Source organism: Lepidochelys olivacea, assembly GCF_965140295.1.
Source record: "Lepidochelys olivacea isolate rLepOli2 genome assembly, chromosome: 1".
NCBI classification, from domain to species: domain Eukaryota; kingdom Metazoa; phylum Chordata; order Testudines; family Cheloniidae; genus Lepidochelys; species Lepidochelys olivacea.
In genome coordinates this window covers 167,770,858-167,791,638 of record NC_140411.1, presented here as the reverse complement: position 1 = coordinate 167,791,638, position 20,781 = coordinate 167,770,858, and the positions used below count along the sequence as shown (strand labels likewise).

General features: G+C 46.3%; 1 protein-coding gene across 1 annotated transcript; it reads right to left on the bottom strand.

The window, feature by feature from the left end:
- Positions 1-10,130: 10,130 nt before the first annotated feature.
- MIS18A (MIS18 kinetochore protein A) lies at positions 10,131-19,346 on the bottom strand. The gene is made up of 5 exons (XM_084622970.1): positions 19,058-19,346; positions 18,875-18,941; positions 18,027-18,149; positions 11,805-11,898; positions 10,131-11,064 (listed from the first exon to the last, which is right to left on the bottom strand). The coding sequence occupies exons 1-5, from the start codon at positions 19,287-19,289 to the stop codon at positions 10,987-10,989; spliced, it is 594 nt and encodes a 197-aa protein (XP_084479096.1). The 5' UTR covers positions 19,290-19,346; the 3' UTR covers positions 10,131-10,986.
- Between the last annotated feature and the right edge of the window lie 1,435 nt (positions 19,347-20,781).

The following is a 20,781-nucleotide window of genomic DNA, read 5'->3' as shown; positions in this document are numbered from 1 at the left end:
TGAGAGATCTTGAAGTCACTGTCCAGTTAAGGGCAGGTTAGAGCCCTTCTCAGATCAGAGGTACTGGTCTCAAGAAGTCTGGAAAACCACAGGTACATTAGCCAATCAGATAGATATTGAGTGGGTCACACTATTAACAAGTTGAAACATTAGAGTCAAGATTTTTAAAAACAGTTGCCTAAAGTTAAGTTCTAAAATGAATATTTAGGCACCTATATAAGTGACCTCATTTTCAGAAGTGTTGAGCACATAGCAACTCCCCTGGACTTAATTTGGAGTTGCTGAGTTCTCAGCACCTCTGAAAATCAGGCTCTATATTCAGGTGCCTAAATATGGATTTCAGAGCCTAACTTTAAGCAGCCACTATTGAAAATCATGGCCTCAGAGAAGAAACCTGGAAAGGATTATTTACAGTTCAAAAAGAAAAAAAAAGGGGAGGGGGGAAGGTCCCTATAGCTCTACAGCCAAAAATAGTATCTAGATTAGAAAATCATCAATGCACCAAGAACTTAAACATCCACAATATCTGAGCACAGAACATACATAGATTTTAAGGCTGGAAAGGACCATTGTGATCATCTTGTCTGACCTTCTGTATAACACAGACCATAAGACTTCCCTGAATTAGTTCCCTCTTGAAATCGAATAGCTGTGGTTGAACTAGAGAATACCTTTTAGAGAAACATACAATTTTGATTGTAAAATTTCGAGTGATGAAGATTCCACAGTCCTTGGTAAGTTGTTTCAAACGTTAATTGCCCTGTTAAAAAATTCACCTATTTTTAGTCTGTATTTGCTTATCTTCCATCTTCCAGCCATTGGATCTTGTTATACCTTTGTCTGCTAAAGTGAAGAGTCCTCTATTATCAATTTTTTGTTCCCCATATAGGTACTTTTGAACTGTGATCAAGTCTCTCTCTTAACTGTCTCTTTCACAGGTGACACGTTGGGGGGAATGGAGGATCAAGTGCCCCACCCCCCTCCGGATTGGCCTGCCAGGGTTGGGGCGGGACAGGGGCTCTGTCCTTCTCTCCCTGCTCCTCTCCCTGCATGTTTGTCACTCTCCCTGGCAGTTGGGCAGGGACAGGGCAGAACCACTTCTGCCTGAGAGAGCCTGGCTGGGAGGCAGCGGAGGCCTGCTCCCTGCTCGGACTTGGCTGCACGGGAGAGGGGCCAAGCATGCCAGAGGAGAGAGCGCTCTGGCTTGCTTGGCCCCTGTCCCTGCCAGCAGGACCCAGGCGGGGTACAGCCTGCTGCTGCACCAGCTGCCAGGGACAGGGGCTGAGTGAGCCAGAAATATGCTGGGGGGAGGGAGAAGGGAGAGACGGGGCTCCAGCTCGATCGGCCCCTTTCCCTGGCAGCTGGGGCAGCAGCAGGCAGCTCTCCGCCCAGGACCTGCTGCCGGGGACAAGCAAGCTGGAGCCCCTCCTCCATCCCCTGGCATGCTTGGCCCCTGCCCCCTGCAGCCAAGCCTGGGCAGGTAGCAGGCTGCCACTGCCTCCCTGACAGGCTCTCTCAGGCAGAAGCTGTTACATCTCAAGGGCCCCCCCTCAGGGGGTCCCCTGGGGGAGGCAAATCAGCACTGTATATTGCATTGCAAGGCAATTTGGGAAGGGTCAAAGGTGGGAGTGGAAGATTTTTTTGCAGGCTGTGAGAGGCCAAAGGGGGAAGGAGAAAGAAAGCAGAGAACGGGTTAACTCAACACTGTAGCTAGCAAGCTCAGTCCAACGATAAAACGCTGGCCTCAGTCCAAGGTCACGGTGCTAAACAAAAAGTCTGAAGCTGTGTTTATTTCTTACCCAGCCACAGCCAGCCATAAAAAAAAAAAGTACACTGAACCAGGGCTGCAGAAATAAAAAACACTGGCGAAACAATGAGCAGGGGGAGCAGAGCTTCGCGTCCCTGGAGCTGTTGTGTTTTGGGAAAGCGGAGAAGACCACAAAAAGCCGGTTTGAACTGGCGCAAAGAGCACCAGGAACAGAGGTCGTGAAATGGAACACCCCCAAAGAAGCCCAGGACTTAAAACCCTCCTAAGAGCTGGAGCAATTCGGAGATCAACAGCGGACCCTGGACGACCTGTGTGCACAGGACAGAACTCCTGTCCACCCTTCCCCCTCTTCTTCTTACGTTACACCCAGGCCTGGCCAGCTTCGGGTAGTGAGATATGCACATCAGTTGGCAGCCCCAGGGGGGTTTCTGTGATCTAACCCGTCACACTGATGATCTCTTCAGTATGAATTTTTCCAATTGTTTCATTTTATTTTATCTTTCTCATTTCTTCTCAGCTATAGAATTTATTCTCCTGTGATTCTGTTTTTCTCTTAAATCTGTTGGCTGAGATTTTCAAAGGAACATAAAACCTTGTCTACATGGGGAAATTTACTGGCATAGCTATCGCGGTATAAGCTATTATGCAGTAGCTACAGTATTCCAGAATAGCTCCCCATGTGGACATTCTATTGCAGAATAAAAGTCACTTTTATTCAAGAATAACTACTCCACTTTCAGAGTAGTAGCCGTTGGTCTGTATTGGCAAAAAGAAAAGGAATACTTGTGGCACCTTAAAGACTAACAAATTTATTTGAGCACAAGCTTTCGTGAGCTACAGCTCAATGTATCCGATGAAGTGAGCTGTAGCTCATGAAAGCTTATGCTCAAATAAATGTATTAGTCTCTAAGGTGCCACAAGTACTCCTTTTCTTTTTACTTCACTTTTTGAGCTTATTCAGCAATAACTGCACCAGTCATTTTCCCTGTGTAGACAAGGCCTTAGGGCAGAGGTCCCCAAACTGTGGAGCGCGCCCCCCTAGGGGGAACATGGAGGAACATGGAGGAACATTCGGGGGGCGGGGGGGAGAAAGACAGCAGGGCCCAGGCCAGCGGGGGCAAAGAGCGTGTGCCACTCAGACCTGCTCCGTTCCCAGGCCTGCTCCGGCCCAGCTTCCAGCCACAGCCCCAGCTCCATTCCTGGTCCCAGGCCCAAACCTGCCCCTGCCTTGGCCCTCTTACCACTGTCTGTGTCTCCCACCCACCCCCTGGAGCTCTGGGCCCACTACTGGCCTTGGTTTGAGGAGGGGTGCGGACAGAGGTAAGGGGGGCACTCACAACCCTGAAAAGTTTGGGGACCACTACCGTAGGGCATTACTTGCTCAACTCTCATTGGAATTCAAAAGGATTTAGGTGCCTACCTCCTTTACACGTCTTTCAGAATTCCAGCCTGTATTTTCTCCTATTGTTCCCACAGCGTTTTTCCCCTCTTGTTCTTCTCTTTTCGTATACTGTTTACTAATTTCCTTTCCTTTCCTTTCTGCTGCTTTGTCCCCTCTGTTCTGGCAAACTTCTTGCAGTGCAGGCCTTTCCCTTTCACGACAGGCTATATAAGTCTTGTTAGAAAAACAATGCCCACCCCTTGGGACCCTCTAGGCTAATGTCACCAAGGGTTCAGTGAAACTGCTGGGCATCAGTGGGAATTTTTTCTCCGAACTTCCTTAGTGTAAATGCAGCCTTAGAGGTGCCCCTTTTTTCATCCCAATTTTCACCTCGCCCCTCTTTTTTCCTACTCTCTCTGGGTGTAGTCCTAGCCCCACTGAAGTCAGTGGAAGTTGTGCCATTGACTTCAAGGGGGCCAGGATTCACCCTGCCTCTTTTCTTATTTTATTCCTCTCCTGTCCCCTCAATTTATTTCCTTGAACCCAGGATTCCTGCCCCCCCCTTAATCTTGGCATCAACAGTTACACTGGTAGGGCCACTACTATTGCTGGCTCCTGGAGGTCTATTCTGGGGCATCTCCACTACCTGCTAATTCTAGAGCTCTTATTGCACAACCAGCTGTGACTGTGTTCTTTCTGATCCTATTCACATCAGAACACATATCCACGAATGCTTGTTACTTGCTTGTATCCAGCTCAGTCTCTTTCTTGCTGTTAATATGCTGAAAAAGGTCTATTCCAGACAGGAGAGTTTACATCTAATGTTGAGAAGGTCAACTTTTAAATCTTTCATGCCTGAAGCCAAGAGCTAAAACTATTTCAATTATTAGCCAAGAACCACTTTTTTGGGTACTGCCTATTTTGGACAGACCTTCAAAGGGTAGGTTATGAGGCTGTAGCAAAAATAACTTTGGCAGTTTAAAAAACAATGAGTTTGACAGTGAGGTCAATCTGAAGGGGCCCCATTAGGGTGACCCTGAAATTTTTATGCGAACAAAAAGATTCAGCCCTAACTGTGTGTTCCATGACAATTAATTATGACCCCAGCTACATCACAGTCAAAGCTACCAGCTGTTGCTACTATTCTTCAGGATATTTAGCTATACTTGGCAGATAGTTTGAATTTGTCCTAATGCCTTTTGAAGCGAGATTCATACAGGCACTTAGGTCAAAGTACAACATGGGTTACAGGAAGGTTAATCATTCATTTTAAAAACACTGCTCCAATGGTTACCTTGACTTTGTCTACACTAGTGTTTTTCTAAAAATTTCTTCATGGTGGTAGGCCAATTAGACAGCTTAGCCAGAGCCATCCTCCAGACCTTCTCTGCACAGAAGTAAATACCATGGTGGTTAATATGCCAGCAGGCACTCCATACTAATTCTCCTATTGGCACACCACCATTGGAGTCGTAATGGGGGCAGGGTAATAGTGAGAATTAAAAAAACCAACCAACCAACCAACCAACCAACCAGAGCTTTAAAGATACCAACACTGCAGTCAACACTGGCAGCTAATCGAATAAGGAACAAATCAGGAAGGCAATGATAGGACAAACCTGAGAACCTCAGAGTAAAATAGCATTTGCTATGGATCTGGGCAAATCAGTATTTCTTTACCACAAAACTGCTGCTCCAAAATTTGTTAAAGTATGGTGATAAGAAAATGTTCAAGATCTGCTTCAGGAATCATCTGCTTGGTAATTGCACTTTTTATTGAAATACAAATTCGCCATTCTATTCCCCACCCTCCTCCAAGGTGTTTAGACTAGAGCATCAACCTCATCTAAGTTAATGTATGCTTCTCTTTCTTGTGTAAGCGCATTAAGGACTTTTAAGCAGGTGATATCATGCTACGCATCTGTCACTATTTCCTAGTGAATATTCAAAGCTCTATTTATTCAAAAACAATGAAGATGTGTAATCTACCCTTACTTATCTTCTTTATGCAGTTAACATCATTGGTATAGTTTGAGGGGAAAGTGTGTGGGAGGTGTTCCCCCCTGCCCCCCGACAGGGCTAACCTTATGGGTGGGTGCTGTGGTCAGGGAGGCGAGGCTCAGTGCACTTATCTTAATGCACCAGGACAGGCTCCTGCCAGGAGCCCACCTGACCCCCAACTTCCTCCTCTTTTCCCCCCAGCAGCTTGGGGTGCTGCCTGTTGGGTGGCACTTAGAGCTTTCCAGGAGGGAGGCAGGAGGAGTGGGGAAGCCGCGTGCTTAGGGGAGGAGGCAGGGATTTGGGGAAGGGAGGGGGGCAGAGTTGAGGTGGGAACTTTGGGGAAGGGGCGGGAAGAGGTGGGCCAGGGCCAGAGTCAGAGCGGGGGTGGCTTTTGTATCTTTGTATGAAAAGGTATCAGCGATGTGGCCCTCAGGCCAATGTACTAGTCCTCATGTGGCCCTCGTGGTGATTTGAGTTTGAGATCCCTGGTTTAAAGACTTCAAGTTACAGAGAACTCACCATTTACGGTAGTTTAAACTTGCAAGTGACCTGTACCCCATGCTGCAAAGGAAGGGAAAAGACTCCCGTGGTCTCAGCTAATCTGACCGGGGGAAAACTCCTACCCAACTCCACATATGGCAATCAGTTAGACCAGGGGTTCTCAAACTGGGGGTCGGAACTCCTCAGGGACTCATGAGATTATTACATTGGGGGGTCATGAGCTGTCAGCCTCAAACCCAAACCCCACTTTGCCTCCAGCCTTTATAATAGTGTTGAATATATTAAAATATGTTTTTAATTTATAAGGGGGAGTCGTACTCAGAGGCTTGCTATGTGAAAGGGGTCACCAATACAAAAGTTTGAGAACCACTGAGTTAGATGCTGAACACATGGGCAAGAAAGGAGGCTAGGGGAAGCTCTTGACCAGAGGTATAGTGTGACTTCTATATTTGGGAGGGCAGCTCCAGCCAGGCCAATGGGGCCATGTGTGGGGTTCAAATTTGGTGCCTGTCTGAGGCTTGCAGTGCTGGGCCTGCTGTGGAGTCAACGCTGGCCTACAGAGCCAGGCGCCTGTCCCAAAGTTTGTTGGGATCTTGCACAGGGACCCTGAGGGCTCAGCCTCTGTTCCCTTTTGGTCATGTGGGTGCAACTTGCTAGGCCAAGACAGGCGGGAATGGAATTGTGTGCGTGTGTCTAATGCATGTGCATGTATTTGTGTGTCCCTGTGGGAACGAGAAATGCAAAAGGTGATCGAGGGGCTGACCCAGCGACATGTGTCTAAGTATCCGTACACACAGACGCAACACATCTTGGACATGCTGAAGCCAGTTCCTCTGGCTTGCTGGCTTTCTCCTCTGTGGCTGGAGTGGCAGGTGCTCCCGTGTCTGTGATGGGCTGTGCATTACTTGGGGCTGCCGGGGGACGGGCTGGTTTAGCCGGGGAGCCCCTGCTGCTGCTGTCCACTGTGGCTATAAACCTCAAGTTTAGGCTTGAAATTAGACAAAGGTTTCTAACCATCAGAGGAGTGAAGTTCTGGAACAGCCTTCTAAGGGGGGGGGGGGGGGGCAAAAAAAAATCTAACTGGCTTCAAAACTGAGCTTGAAGTTTTTGAAGGGGATGGTATGATGGCAAGTGGCCTATCTGCGACTGCCTCTAGCAAGAATCCCCTACTGCTGGAGATGGGACACTAGATGGGGAGTGCTCTCAGTTACTACAGAGAACTCTTTCCCAGGTAACTGCCTGGTGGGTCTTGCCCACGTGTTTGGCGTCTAACTCACTGGTTCTCAAACTTTCGTACTGATGACCCCTTTCACATAGCAAGCCTCTGAGTGCGACCGCTCCTTATAAATTAAACACATATTTTAATATATTCAACACTATTATAAAGCTTGGAGGCAAAGTGAGGTTTGGGTTTGAGGCTGACAGCTCATGACCCCCCCCATGTAATAATCTCATGAGTCCCTGAGGAGTTCCGACCCCCAGTTTGAGAACCCCTGGTCTAACTGATTGCCATATGTGGAGTTGGGTAGGAATTTTCCCCCTGGTCAGATTAGCTGAGACGACGGGAGTCTTTTCCCTTCCTTTGCAGCATGGGGTACAGGTCACTTGCAGGTTTGAACTACTGTAAATGGTGAGTTCTCTGTAACTTGAAGTCTTTAAACCAGGGATCTCAAACTCAAATCACCACGAGGGCCACATGAGGACTAGTACATTGGCCTGAGGGCCACATCACTGATACCTTAAGTGTCTATTATTGATTACTACTTTTATCACTTTTCCTTCCCAGAATATATCATTCACTACCTGTATTCCAGACCAGATCACTTTCTGAGACTGAGATCTCAATATGTAATCCTTAGATCCTGTAAAGAAGTTTTTCTATTGACATATCTGTTTAGATGCATATACTCAAGATGAACTACAAAATAAAACATGCCTAAGCTGAATCACGGCTCTGTCAACTGTACACTGTTTTCTGGGCTGATCAAGGATAAATGACAATCATAGAAATATAAGTCTGGAAGGACCTCAGGAGATCATCAAGTCCAGCCCACTAGAGAGACAGGACCAAGTATACCTAGGCCATCCCTGACATGTTCTCATGAGCACATAGGACAAGTGCAAGAAATTTAGAGTAGTAAATTTTGAATATGACCCACTTCATAAAGCTGAGCTTACTGTTTATCCTGAGTTCAGGGAGAGAAACTGAGGAGGCAGGAGAGAACTAAAACAATGCAGGAACAATTGCCCAACACCACATACTGCCTATCAAGCAATGAGCAATACCATAACTTCAGAGAGACTACATAGCATGGTTCACAGTATACTGAAAGTGATAGCTGTAAGTTTTAAATAGAGACATACGTGGATCTTAACTCACAACTACAATGTTTAAGATTTTGAGTGTTCATATGTACTAAAACAGTTGTTTTACACCTAAACAGAAAAATTTCTTTAGTCATTACCTTTAACCTGGCTGTTGCATTGACTACTAATTAACTGAAGATGGAGTTACTAGTTGATCACCGATAAAATATGTAATTTCAACTACAGGGGATAGTATACATACACATCCATATGCAAGTCTGAATCTAGGCTGTTAGTTGTACACTTCAGCAGAACAGCAGCTGGCAACACTGACTGACTGGAAAACGCTACCTCAATAAAGTCTGATTAAGTTAGTGGGTCTAGATCTCTTGCCTTTTGAGTCTGTGCTCATTCTTCTGACCTTAGTATCTATGAATCTAGGTGAAATTCTCTAGCCTTTTGGGTTCCTTTTGAGGACACTTTACAGAAGTGTCCCTCACCAAAACAAAAACTGGCTAAACTTCTGAAGGCCTTACATTCAACTTGTGGCATTTCTTCTGTCTGTATATAATGTGATAAACCTTGAACGGCCAAATCCGGTTAATTCCAACATTTTAGGGAATGTACTAGTCTAAGCATCAATGGCTGGAATCTTGATGATTGGGGGGGGGGGGACAGAAAACCTGTAGAAAAATGGGGGACATCTGAAGCTCCTGCTATCTATTTAGCACACCTATAGCTTCAAGCACCTCTGCAACTGTCTATAGATCAAACTGACTGATGGCACCCATTAATGCCTTCCAGCATAACAATACTCCATCTCACCTCTGCTCATCCTCTCAATAATTAAGTTTGTGAGGGTGTCACCATACTAATCTCCCACATAAAAAATTGTGGGGAGGGCATAGGGAGAAAATGCTGGTCCCCGTTATATGGGGAATAAGTACACAGAACCCTTGGCAGGAGGACAACCGGAGGGTGGTACACAGGGCATTTGTGGGGTGGAATTGAGGAATGCAAGGAGCCCCTGGTGTATAATAAACTCAGCCTACAGAAGCTAAAAAGTGTGTAGCCCCCTCACAAGCAGCTGGTATGTCCATCATTAAGAGGCATTGCTGCCTTGCATGAAGGGCAATTTTTGAAGTCTAGAGATTTGTGAAGTCTCACAGGCAAAGAGAAAAAGTCTTCTTCTTAAAAGTAGAAAGCAAACACTTGAAATATCAAAAGCTAGCAGTTAGTTAATCATTAACGTTAGGTATTTAGGTTTAAAACTATTTAGAATACAATGAATAGACCAGAGAGAAACACTCATACACTGCAAGTTCTGACTCATAACCACTGGCAGTGAGAAGGAACTGAGGGGCAGTTGGGGTGGCCCAGCTTTTTATGCCATCAGGTAGGATGGAAAAAGACACTCAGGCCACGCTGGCCTAAAGAATCCAGAGTGCATTGGGCACATGCCCTCCAACAGTGTAACAAACAGAAAAGCAGTTGAAGCAGCATCTAAAAGATTATCTGATCACAAGACACAAAGTTCAACTTCAGTAAAATAACACTGAGGAGGGACAAAAATAATCACTATGGGGCCATGACAGTTGATAACTCAAGAAGAGTATTTAAAAGGGTAAGGGAAAAATAAAACTGTTGTGATCAGAAGAAAAAAATCTTACATGGCTAATGCTGAAGGAAAATAAATTTCACTAGAGTTTGGAGAAGTTGTACAGCAATTCCTACTAGGAAATAATTTCAGTGAAGCAGTTAATTTGAGTTGTACATTACACAATGCAGCCACAAATTAGTTATAGCCTAATTATAATCTATATATTCAATTTATCAGAGAGCCTTTTGCAGATAAAATGGTGTTCGTTTATTTGAAAGAGAAACAGAAAGAGAGAGATAAACAGCATGATTTGCTTTCACTGATTGGTTATGAATAGAGTGTGTCGCTGCCTGCTGACAAATCTGTGTTAACTACCACAGCTTAGGTTATACTGGAAACAAAAATGTTGTAGTTTGACAATTTGCACAAAGTTTCAAGGGACAGAAAGTGCATCTAGTCTTGAAGTAAGAAAGCCAGCAAATCATTGATCTAGTTTCTTTATTTTTATTAGAAATGTATTTACAAGACTTTAAACATTTTACATTGATTGTCCAAGTATCTGTTTCATAAACAAATTTATAAACTAATTCTAAGTTTTGCAAGATATTAGAACACAACCCTTTAAATAAAAATCAATTACAAAACTGATATCAGAACCAGTTAACACTCAGACTAGAGCACTTAACTATATGTACTGAGTTTAGCTTATATTTAAGCATACATTTTAAACTTGTTCTTCATCTCAAACAAGGTTGAAGGGCTATTCACAATATTTTTTTAAGCTCCACAATAACTGCATTTTTCCCCCAAGATGTTCTATGCAAAGTTGTTTTGTTTTTAAAGTCTCCAGTAAAGAAAGTTAATAAATTCTGGCCAGCCCAAGGCTAGAATGCAGAACCTGCTACATTTAAATCCTACTGCTCAATGCCTAGCAGCACAGGTCAAGGGAAGGCTGTAAAAATAAAACAAAATGATGAACAACTCAATCATCATTTAAGAAAGTTCAGGGTTAGCTTGTTACTTTAGTTTTAGAAAATTGAATAGATGTCAGTTCAGCAGATAATTCTGGATGACTCTCTCAGATACTGGCAAAAGTCCTACCCAAATTATACCATGATACGAGTCATGCCAGCTGAAATCCAAACAGCACTAGTCTGCTTCAGGAGAATCTATTTAACTACCCTTTTAGGTAGAAGTTGCCCAGAGCATGGGCCGGGAGACAGGAAAAAAACCCCATACATAAAGGTAGCATGGATGTCAGCAGAAGGGAATATTTCAATTTCACATACATCATCCCACAAGTCAGTGATGCAGTTTTTGCGCTATTCACTGGAAGGCTTTTGCAGCACTCCAACAGATTCTGGAGATTATAAAAGCAAGCTTTCCATGAAGTGTTCCCACTAATAAGCTACATACATGAAGTTTCTTTCAGCTGTTATGACGTAATGCAAAACTTGATTCAACTACAGACAGTCTTGCCTCCAGTGCTTTCAGTATAGTTTCTGCCTGTTAAATAAATTGGAAAAAATAGTTTCCCAGAAATATGAATTTACAAGACAAAACAAATCAACACCATAATGCTAGCTCAATGATAGCTACATAACTAGTATTGACCACAGGAGATCCATTACATTTCTGTTTTCAATCTTTACTCACCATCCTCTCTAAAAGTAAGAGGATACATAATGTTTGGAGCTTCAGTTACTTCTGACAACTACTATAGCAATGTAGCCACCACAACTATCCTAGAGTTATCTGACACTTGGCTGAAAGTTTCACTGTGTTCATCTTTTGTAACACAAGTTTAGCTTCTCTCAGAAGTTTTGTTCATGTGTTCTCTTCAATACTGTCCTGGCTGCAAGATTATGGAATGATAGGAGCCCAGACTACAGGCTCAAAAGAAGGCATTTCCATAGTTAAAAATATTTTGTGTCTCTGTTGTATAACACTGGAAAAATATTTCAAGTACAATTATTTTACTCTATGGCTTCAAACCAAGCTGGTCAGAAATCCAAAAATGCAACAGTGAAAAGTTTGTTTGTAAAAACTGTATCTAGAGGGAAATTCTGAACTACATACACACAATAGGCTATAATTAACTGTCTAAAAATGAAACATGATAATATGCATAAAAATTAAGATCACTCTGGCTGAACTCATAGGTGATTAAGTGGGATTATTATTGATTTGGCTGTAAATCTTCCTCAATTGTAGTTAACCCTGAATTACTTAAAATGAAATCTTACCCTTTCTATTGCCTCTTCTAAGCCAGCTCGACTTTCAAGAGTTAAAGGTTCATCATCAGTTACAGCTTGTTTTTCTGACGATCCTAGGATGTAACTAATATAGTAGAGTTACAGTTCACATGATTGTCAGTCATAATGCAAAACAAGGAAGCCAACTTAAAGGACCATTTAGCAATAAAAGTAGCTCTCTATGACAGTGACAGAGTGAAGTGCTGCACTGATCAAAAAAACTCATGCTATTAATCACAGAGTAAAATATTGATTTTTTAAAATAAAAACAGAATTAAGTCATATACTGGTTTATTTTAACTAAAAAATTTAAAATGTTTAATTATGACTACTTAAAATCATAGAATATCATGGTTGGAAGAGTCATCTAGTCCAACCCCCTGCTCAAAGCAGGGCCAATCCCCAATTTTTGCCCCTAAATGGCCCCTTCAAGGATTGAACTCACAACCCTGGGTTTAGCAGGGCAATGCTCAAACCACTGAGCTATCTCTCCCTCCCTTAACTTATGTTAAGGCCTCAACTTACTATGATCTATTAAAGTAATAGTAAGCTGTGAAGTTTTAAAGAATTTCAAACCACTGAACTAGTGGAAGTCACTGGATAAGTATATTGGAACAGGTTTCAGAGTAGCAGCCGTATTAGTCTGTATCCGCAAAAAGAACAGGAGTTCTTGTGGCACCTTAGAGAGACTAACAAATTGGTGCCACAAGTACTCCTGTTCTTTATATTGGAACAGTCTGCTGAAGTGCTAAACCACCTTTAACAGCTGTAGCCTCTTCTGCAGGTGCAGAGAACATTTTCTTCATTTCAGTTTATCAATCTAATTCAGTTCAATGACGGACTCGTTCAAAGTTAAGAAACTAGTTGGGAGTTGAAAAAAACAACAACAAAAAACACAAGGACACTGTTTCCTCTTCCAACCTATGAATAAAAAACTAGGTATAAGAGAATGAGAAAATGGTTACTAACCTTTCTGTAACTGCTGTTCTTCGAGATGCGTTGCACGTGTCATTCCCATGTAGGTACATGCGCACCCTGAGTACAGTTGCTTGAAATTTCTCCCCTACTGGTATCAGGTCAGCTCTAGTGCCCTCTGGTACTGCATGCATAGGGCACTGGTATAAAGGGCACTGTCTACCTCGCTCCCTTTCAGGTTCTTCTTGATGACCGCCTCCAAAGAGGGGACAGAGGATGGGTCTTGCAATGGGCATGTGCAACATCTTGAAAAACAACTTACGGAAAGTTAAGTAACTGTTTTTTCTTCTTTGCATGCTTGCACATGTCCATTCCCACATAGGTGACTCAAAAGCAGTTATACAGGAGGCGGATTTGGAGTTTAAGGACAGGCTGACTGCAGAACTGCCTGGCCAAAGCCAGCATCCTCTGTAGCCTGTTGAATAATGGCATAGTGCATCGTTACTGCATGACTGGACGACCAGGTCGCTGCCGTGCAGATGACCTAAATCAGAACTTGCACTAGGAAAGCCATGGAGGCAGCTTGGGATCTTGTAGAGTGAGCTATAAGGATAGCCGGGGGCGGGATGTCTGTGAGCTTGTAAAATTCCTGGATACACAAGGTAATCCACGAAGAAAGTCTCTATGCAGGGATGGAGAGACCTTTCTTTCTTTCTGCTATCATTATGAATAGTTGAGAAGACATGCGGAACGACTTGCTCCTTTACACATAGAAAGCTAAGACCCTCCAGGCGTCCAGCGAGTAGAGACGCTGTTCTTCTCTATTTGCATGCAGTTTAGGGTAGAATACCAGCGATTGTCTCACAGTTCCACTGTAGTCAAGCAACTTTTGGAAGGAACAACTGGTGTGGCCACAGCTGTACCTTGTCCTTAACAATGAATGTGTATGGGGACTCCAGTATGAGGGCCCAGATCTCCACAACTCTTCTGGCCAAAGTGATGGCCACCAGGAAGGCCACTTTCCAGGAAAGGTGTAACAATGAGCATGATGCTAATAGTTTAAACAGGGGCCCAGTGAGCTTTGATAGGATGAGGCTCAAGCCCCAGGCAGGATGGGATCTCTGGAGCAGGCCTTGATTAACCGGTTGTAGAGATACAGAAAGACGTTGAATCCCCCCCCCCTTTTTTTTTTTTAAAGCTGCTACCACTGCCACACATTTGGTGAAGACTCATTAGCCAACAGGCCTAATGGGAGCACGGGAACTGGTAATAGGCTTGATTCGCTACAAAACTTAGGAAGCATCTGTGGCAGTGGAAGATTGAAATGTGGAAGTAACTGTTCTTTAGATCGAGGACGGCATACCAGTCCCCTGGATCCAGCGAGGGGATGATGGAGGCCAAGGAGACCATGCAGAACATTAAGTTCTTGAGGTACTAGTCTAAAATGTGTCTGAGCCCACCTGTGGATTTGGGATTAGGAAGTAATGGAGTAAGACCCCTTCCTTCTCATGTGAACCTGAACCTCTGCTAGGGCTCCCATGCAAAGGAGGGACTGGACTTCCTGTTGCAACAGATGCTCATGAGAAGAGTCCCTGAAGAGGGACGGAATGGAGGGGAAGATAGAAATTGGATGGTGTAACCCAGTTCTATTGTTAAGGACCCAGCGGTCCAACGTGAGCTCAGTCCAGGCATCCGAGAAGTAGGAAAGGCGGTTGGAAAATAAGGGGGGGTAGCTGGATCCGATGCAGGGGGGATAGCAGTGCCAACCTGGAACATCTCCTCAAAAGAGATCCCGAGTGCCTGGGTCCAGGTTGAGTGAGGCCTGCTGACAAAGACAGGGGAGGAGGTCTGAGTCTAAACACCATATTTTTCCTCCTACGTTGGCCCTGTGTAGGAGGCTGACAGAAGTAGCAGCCTGTCTTGTAGCCTGTACTGCTTTCTCGACCCTGTGGCACGTAAAGTCCCAAGGATTTCAAGGTTGCTTTTGAGTCCTTGAGGCCATGCAGCCTGTGATCCATTTGCTCCAAAAAGACTGATGTTCCCTCAAATGGGAGGTCCTGAATCATTTCTTTCACCTTTTCAGGTAGCCCTGAGGACTGCAACCACAAACTGCTCTGCATTGTCACCACAGTAGCCATTGATCTGGCTGCAGAATCAGCAGCATGCAGAAAGGCACGAGCCAGTTTTCCCTTCCTTGACAAGGGAGGAAAACTCCTGCATGGAGTCCTGTGAGAGAAGGTCCTTGAGTTTAATCATGGACTCCCACATATTAAAATCGTAGTAACCCAGCAAGGCTTGCTGGTTCGCTATGCAAAGTTGAAGACACCCTGTGGAATATGCTTTCCATTCAAACAAGTCCAGTTTCTTTGGACCCCTTGCTTTAGGCATAGGAGCAGTCTTTCCCTGGTGGTCCTTCTTATTGGCAGCCACAACCACCAGGGATCCCAGGTGAGGATGAGAAAAAAGGGAATTCAGACCTCTTGTCCAGTGCAAAATACTTGTGCTCTGTGCACTTCGCTGTCAGAGGCAGAGAGACAGGGGTTTGCCACAGTGCCTTGATCAATTTCATGATGGCATCATGTAGAGGTAGGGCCATCCTAGAGGGTCCCACTGGTGATAAGATGTCCAGGTTTCTATGCGCAACCACCTTGACCACCTCTACTTGGACACTCAAGTTGGAGGCTACCCGCTTTCACAAGGAGTACGAGGATTTGTTGTCTTGTGGATGGGAGGCCCCTGGTGTCACTAATGCCTTGTCTGGAGAGGTGCAGGACGACTGCATAGCCTCCGTAGTTTCCTCAGTGTCCGCCAAGGCCCAGTGGGCTTCCTCCCAAGGCTCGGTACCGGAGTCTCCCTGCACAATGCTGGGGGTGCTCTCACCTCCGAAACAATGGAGTATGAGTGTCTTGAGGGGGTGCCATGAGGAAGGAAAATCCTCAAGGGTTCCAAAAGGGCCACTGTATCGTCATGGCCCTATGGCCATGCTCCTGGTGGTACTGTGGAACATGGGACCATAGTATAGTACTAAAAGCCCAGAGAGCCGCAACGTCAACTATGTCACAGAGGGGAATAGGATCTGACCTTCAAGCCTGACCAAGGCTCTGAGCTGTAGTATGGAGACCAGAGCAATGTCGTGCTGCTTGAAACCAGAGACAGTAGAGGAGGCAATCTTGTGGCTGATAACAGGGGCTTCTGCCTAGACAGTGGTCACAGCACCAGGTGAGATTCAGGGGGTGGCTCCCTGCCTCTTTGTGGAACTGGTGGTACAGAGTCTTGATCCTCCGGGGATCCCAGTACCAGTAGGGTGAGATGGTCCCTGACTGCTGTGAACGCCTCAGGAGTTGACGGCACCGCAAACTGGCTAGTATGTTGTCTACTCTGACATTGCTCCTTTGTAAGTGTCAGAGCAGCATCGGACTTGCCAACACCTGATGCTGTGGTGCCAGGGGAGACAAGCAGTCCAGAGCGGATCTTGCTCTCTCCCTGCCTCCCATCGATTTTGACACCGGAGACCTGGTCTTCTCTTGGTGCTTGCGGTATTTCTTCTTAGGCACAGGGGGAGGGCAATAGGTGCCAAGAGTCCCAGGTCAATGGAAAAATGTTCCACACTGAAGCTGAGGTGCTTGGTGCTGGGTCCAAGCGCAGCTCCGAAGCCAGTCTTTAAGGCTGCATCTATGAGGACCTTCAGTTGGGCCACTTGGTCCTTCTTGGTCTACGGACTGAAGCGTTTGCAGATTTGGCAGCGGTCTTTCCTATGAACTGCCCACAGGCACTTGAGACAGCTCTAAGTGCAGGGCTTAAAACCTGGGATGCCCCGACACTAGCAAGGCAGACAATCCTGCAAGTTAAGTGCGGACGCATCCGAGCTATCTAAAACTATAACTATTTACACTAAAAGAGGCACGAAAAACCAATAGGAGAAAATTGCCTAAGAGCAATGAAGGATTCCAGCCAACCGTCACAGGCAGTAAGAAGGAACAGAAGGGAAATGGGGTTGGCAGGGCCCTTTATACCAGCATCATGTGTGCGCAGCAACAGAGTGGTCTAGACCCAACTCGATGGATACTGCTGGGGGAAAATTTCCAGCAACAGTGCTCGGGGAAAACACACACACCTATGTGGGAATGGACACGTATAAGCACTCAAAGAAGAACTGCTGGTTCTAAACTCATGAAGAACATGGTGACCAGAACAAATCAATTCAATTCACTAACTAAAGCTAGTACTTCCTTTGTTTACTAGGTTAGTTGTAAATGCAAAACTCTTTTAATAAAAATTTCTTACGTATCCAGCACATTTAAGGTAGTTTTATTTAACTAAAAGAATTCAAAAAATCTATTTTGTGCATCTTAACTGAATTTCCACAGAAATAATGCTTATATCACAAGTAAAAAATGAACTCTCAAATAAATTTATATTCAGCTATAACTGGTTAAACATATAGATAGCGTATTCTCCTAGTTAGCAAAATGCACAAAATTTAGCATAAAGGCTACATTTAGTTGCAAATCAACCTGTTTTAATGGTTAGCAACCAATGAGAATGAACCGTGCCTTAGGAAAAGAATTAAAAGTACAAATGCAAAACAAGATTAAGAGAGATTTAAAATCAGTCCACACTGTTAAACAACTTAATCCAGGATTTAGATACTGAAGAATGTTTTAAATCAACTATTTATCACAATGAAAAACATGTTTCAAATATTGTAGCTATGTCAGCACCTGAACTTCTGGCTTTAAGCATAAGGCCAATGCATCAGCACACCTACATTTCACCACCACATTGTCATCCTGCTCACTTTGTCCTTGAGGTTAAATGGAACAAATTTTACTTAAGATCGATCTGAATCCATTCGCACTTAGTGACCAATCACTGTGGTATCTATGTGCAGTGTCTCTGGAATGAGATTGGAAGTAGAGGTACCTTCTGGCTTTTGTGTTGGGTACCTAGTGTAATTTTATGCACTTGTGAGTTGTATTATATAAAAGAACATCCAAGATATGTAAATATCAGGTCTTATGCAATATTATACTGTACATGGAATGTTTTCACAACTTAAGTGCTGTGATATAGGAGACATTAACAGAAAACACTGCACTTGAACAAAAGGAATTTAGAGAAGTAATCCATAACCTTCTCCAAATACCCACCCCCATCCTCACCCTAACACAAGTTTTGCACAGTTATCTGATTGCTAAAAGTGTTAGTAATGATCCCAAACTATTTGTCTCAGTCTAAAAGGCAAAAACCAATTAGCATATTTATCTGACAACTTGGACCTTTAGGTCTCATCCTTACCTTTCAATAGAGTCAACATTGAAGCAAAATAAGTCTCGCTTGTAGTCAAGATGTTTTGGGGTGCATCTGTAGATGTTCCCAAGGGTCATTGAACAGCCAGAGCAGAACAAAGTTTCAATCATACTGTAAGCAAATATGTAACCACTTCTTTAGAAAACATTTAAATTGATTCTAATTCATTCACTCCCAGTCTTAGACTAGATTCATATATATCTTTGTTTCATTTGTATTCCAAATATACAACCTTTGAACCCTAACCATGGTTTTAGCAAAGAACATTCCTCATCTCTATAGCAGAGCACATTAGACTATCCTAGATAAGACTGACTTCCAAACGGGTGGTCTGGTTTAGGTTATTCCTAACTCCCTGCCTCCCTCCCAAGCAGTATCTACGTTTCATGTCATATTCGGCAAGATCCTTTGCACTTGCCCTATGTGGGTTTTTACAGGCGAGTTTGCCTGTTAATCAGCTGAGATTTTTTGGGCCTTTTTGATTATGAACTAACTGAACAAAATTTTTTCCACTTTTGTTCCCGGGTTAAGATGCTTTGCAGCGGGCAATTTTGAAGTCACCGAGCCACAAACCCTTCGGATTGGGAGAGTCTCTTCAGCAGCGAGGCCAACGCCGCACCTTTACCGGCGGTTTCGAAACCAGCCCTCAGCGGACCCCGGGGCGGGGCGGGGCGGGGCGGGGGGTTCCGCTTGGCGCCGGCTTAAGCGGCGCCCGTGCAGGCTGACCCGCCCGAGGGATCAGGCGGGGCTGCTCCGGGCGTACCCCAGCCCTGACTCGGGGGTGCCCGTCTCCCTGGGCGCCCCCGGCTGCCGGAGCCCGCCCCGCGGTCACTCACCATCCGCACTCGCCGGGCCGGCTGGAGAGTTTCTGCTCCTTCTCCACCGAGACGTTGGGGGAGGCGCCTGCAACAGACAGACGGGGACCAACCGTCACTAACGGCCACCGGCCGCGGGAACAGGCTCGGGCTCGGGCAGCGGCGGGGCAGGGGTCGGAGCCGGGCACGCTCCGGGGGACTCACTGCGCAGCAGGACGCAGCCGGTCTCCTCGTCGTTGGCCACCCAGCCCAGCGTGTCCCCCACAGGCCGCTTGCAGCCGGCGCACAGGAACACCATGGGCAGCTCCTCCGGCTCCTCCAGGCCCCCCGCCGCCGCCGCCGCCGCCGCCGCCGGCCCCTGGCTGCTCTCCGCCTCCAGCAGCGACAGGGACGCGTTCAGCCCCGCGCCCGGCGGCACGTACTGCGCGCCCGCCATCCCCCGCCTTCAAACCGCCCGCTCGCTCCCAGCGCCGGAACCGGAAGCGACGCGCACGCGCGGAGCCCTGCCCCGGGCAAAGCCCCCCCCCCCTCCCGCGAAGGGAGGGGACAAAGAGGAAGCCCCGCCAGGAAAGCCCCGCCCCCTTTTCCTGTCTCCGAAGGGCGGGGACGGAGAAGAGCCCCGCCCTTTCCCGGCTCCGGCGCGTGGTGTGGGGGCGGGAGTAACAGCGCGCCCCCTGGCAGCGGGGGCGGCTCGGGCGCAGGCTGGGAGCGGCCAGTCTCGGCAGTGCGGGGCGCGGGGAGGCTGCAGGGGGTGCCCAGCACGGATTGCCCGGCCAGGGCTGCTGCTCGCCGCCCGCACGTGCTTCCAGTCTGCTCGGGGCGCTGGCGGTGGCTCTCCCGAGTCCCACCCCGTGTGGGCGCAGCGCCGGGGGCTGGCTGGGGCGGCAGGCCTTACCTTTCCCACCCTCACGTCTGCCACCGGGGGGGGGGGGGTCTGCATCTCTTCTGTGTGGCTTGGCAATTGAAACCCCGAGCGCAGCCAGTGGGAAAGCTGTGGGCGCGGTAGCCGGCCTGCCTCCCTCTGGGCTGATTTCTGCAGGCCTGCGGGCTGAAGAGTTGCTACTGGGATAGAGCACGGGCCTCCTTCCTCCTCAGCCAGCCTAAGGAGACTGTGCCCCACCTGAACTAGGGGAGCTCTGCCCACTTCAAGAGCCGAAAGGGCCCTATCACCCAGCTAAATAGCCAGAGCATGGCCAGAGGGACTTGACCCCCATCCGGCCAGATTAGCCAGCAAGACATTCCCGCATGTAATATACTGCTGCTAGCAGAGGCTGCAGCCCACCCCACCTTCTGCCACTATCAACTGGCAGCTATGGGAGCTATTGTGAAGAGGCTTCATGTAGTGCTGGAGAAGGGGAAGGCATTGCTGAAGGAGAGCTAGTGTAGGCTGGAATGATTGAAGGATTTGGGAAGGAGCAGTGTGTGGGATTGTGATGAAGTTTTTTAGGAGGGATGTTGTTTCACCCAGGTAATTTGTCTCTTGTCAAATATTAACAGCACTGGACAGACAGCAGTAATCCTGTTACAGCAGCATCTTTCCCAACCCTGCCACCTTCAGATACAAGGCTCCTAGCTCTTTCCACTACATTTGCTTCTCAGCTGTGCTCAGAAGCAGCCTTCAGGGAGGAAGTCAGTCTCCAAGGGTGGAAGGTGAATTTTGTGTGAAAAAGGTAGGAAGAATCTAAGGGCTTCTCTACACTGGTAAGTTTTGTCGATGGAACTAATGTTGACACACAAAAAACTACAAAAGCAAAGTTGCGAAAGTGAGTCTACATTTGCTCTCTCTGTTGACAGATCGTGTCCACGTTCAGGGCACCATTGTCGACAACGTGAGCAATGCACTGTGGGTATGTATCCCACAGTACCTGGTGGCACCATCTGTTGCTAAGTGTTGTGGGAAGGCAGAAACGGAGTGCAGCGCATCCTGG

Bases quoted from the DNA above. Each gene is read 5' to 3' on its own strand.
- MIS18A (XM_084622970.1), bottom strand. From the start codon at position 19,289: ATGGCGGGCGCGCAGTACGTGCCGCCGGGCGCGGGGCTGAACGCGTCC. The intron at 18,942-19,057 runs GTGAGTCCCCCG...TGTCTGTTGCAG, and splicing joins CGGCTGCGTCCTGCTGCGCA to GCGCCTCCCCCAACGTCTCG. The intron at 18,150-18,874 runs GTGAGTGACCGC...ATTTGCTTACAG, and splicing joins CGGCCCGGCGAGTGCGGATG to TATGATTGAAACTTTGTTCT.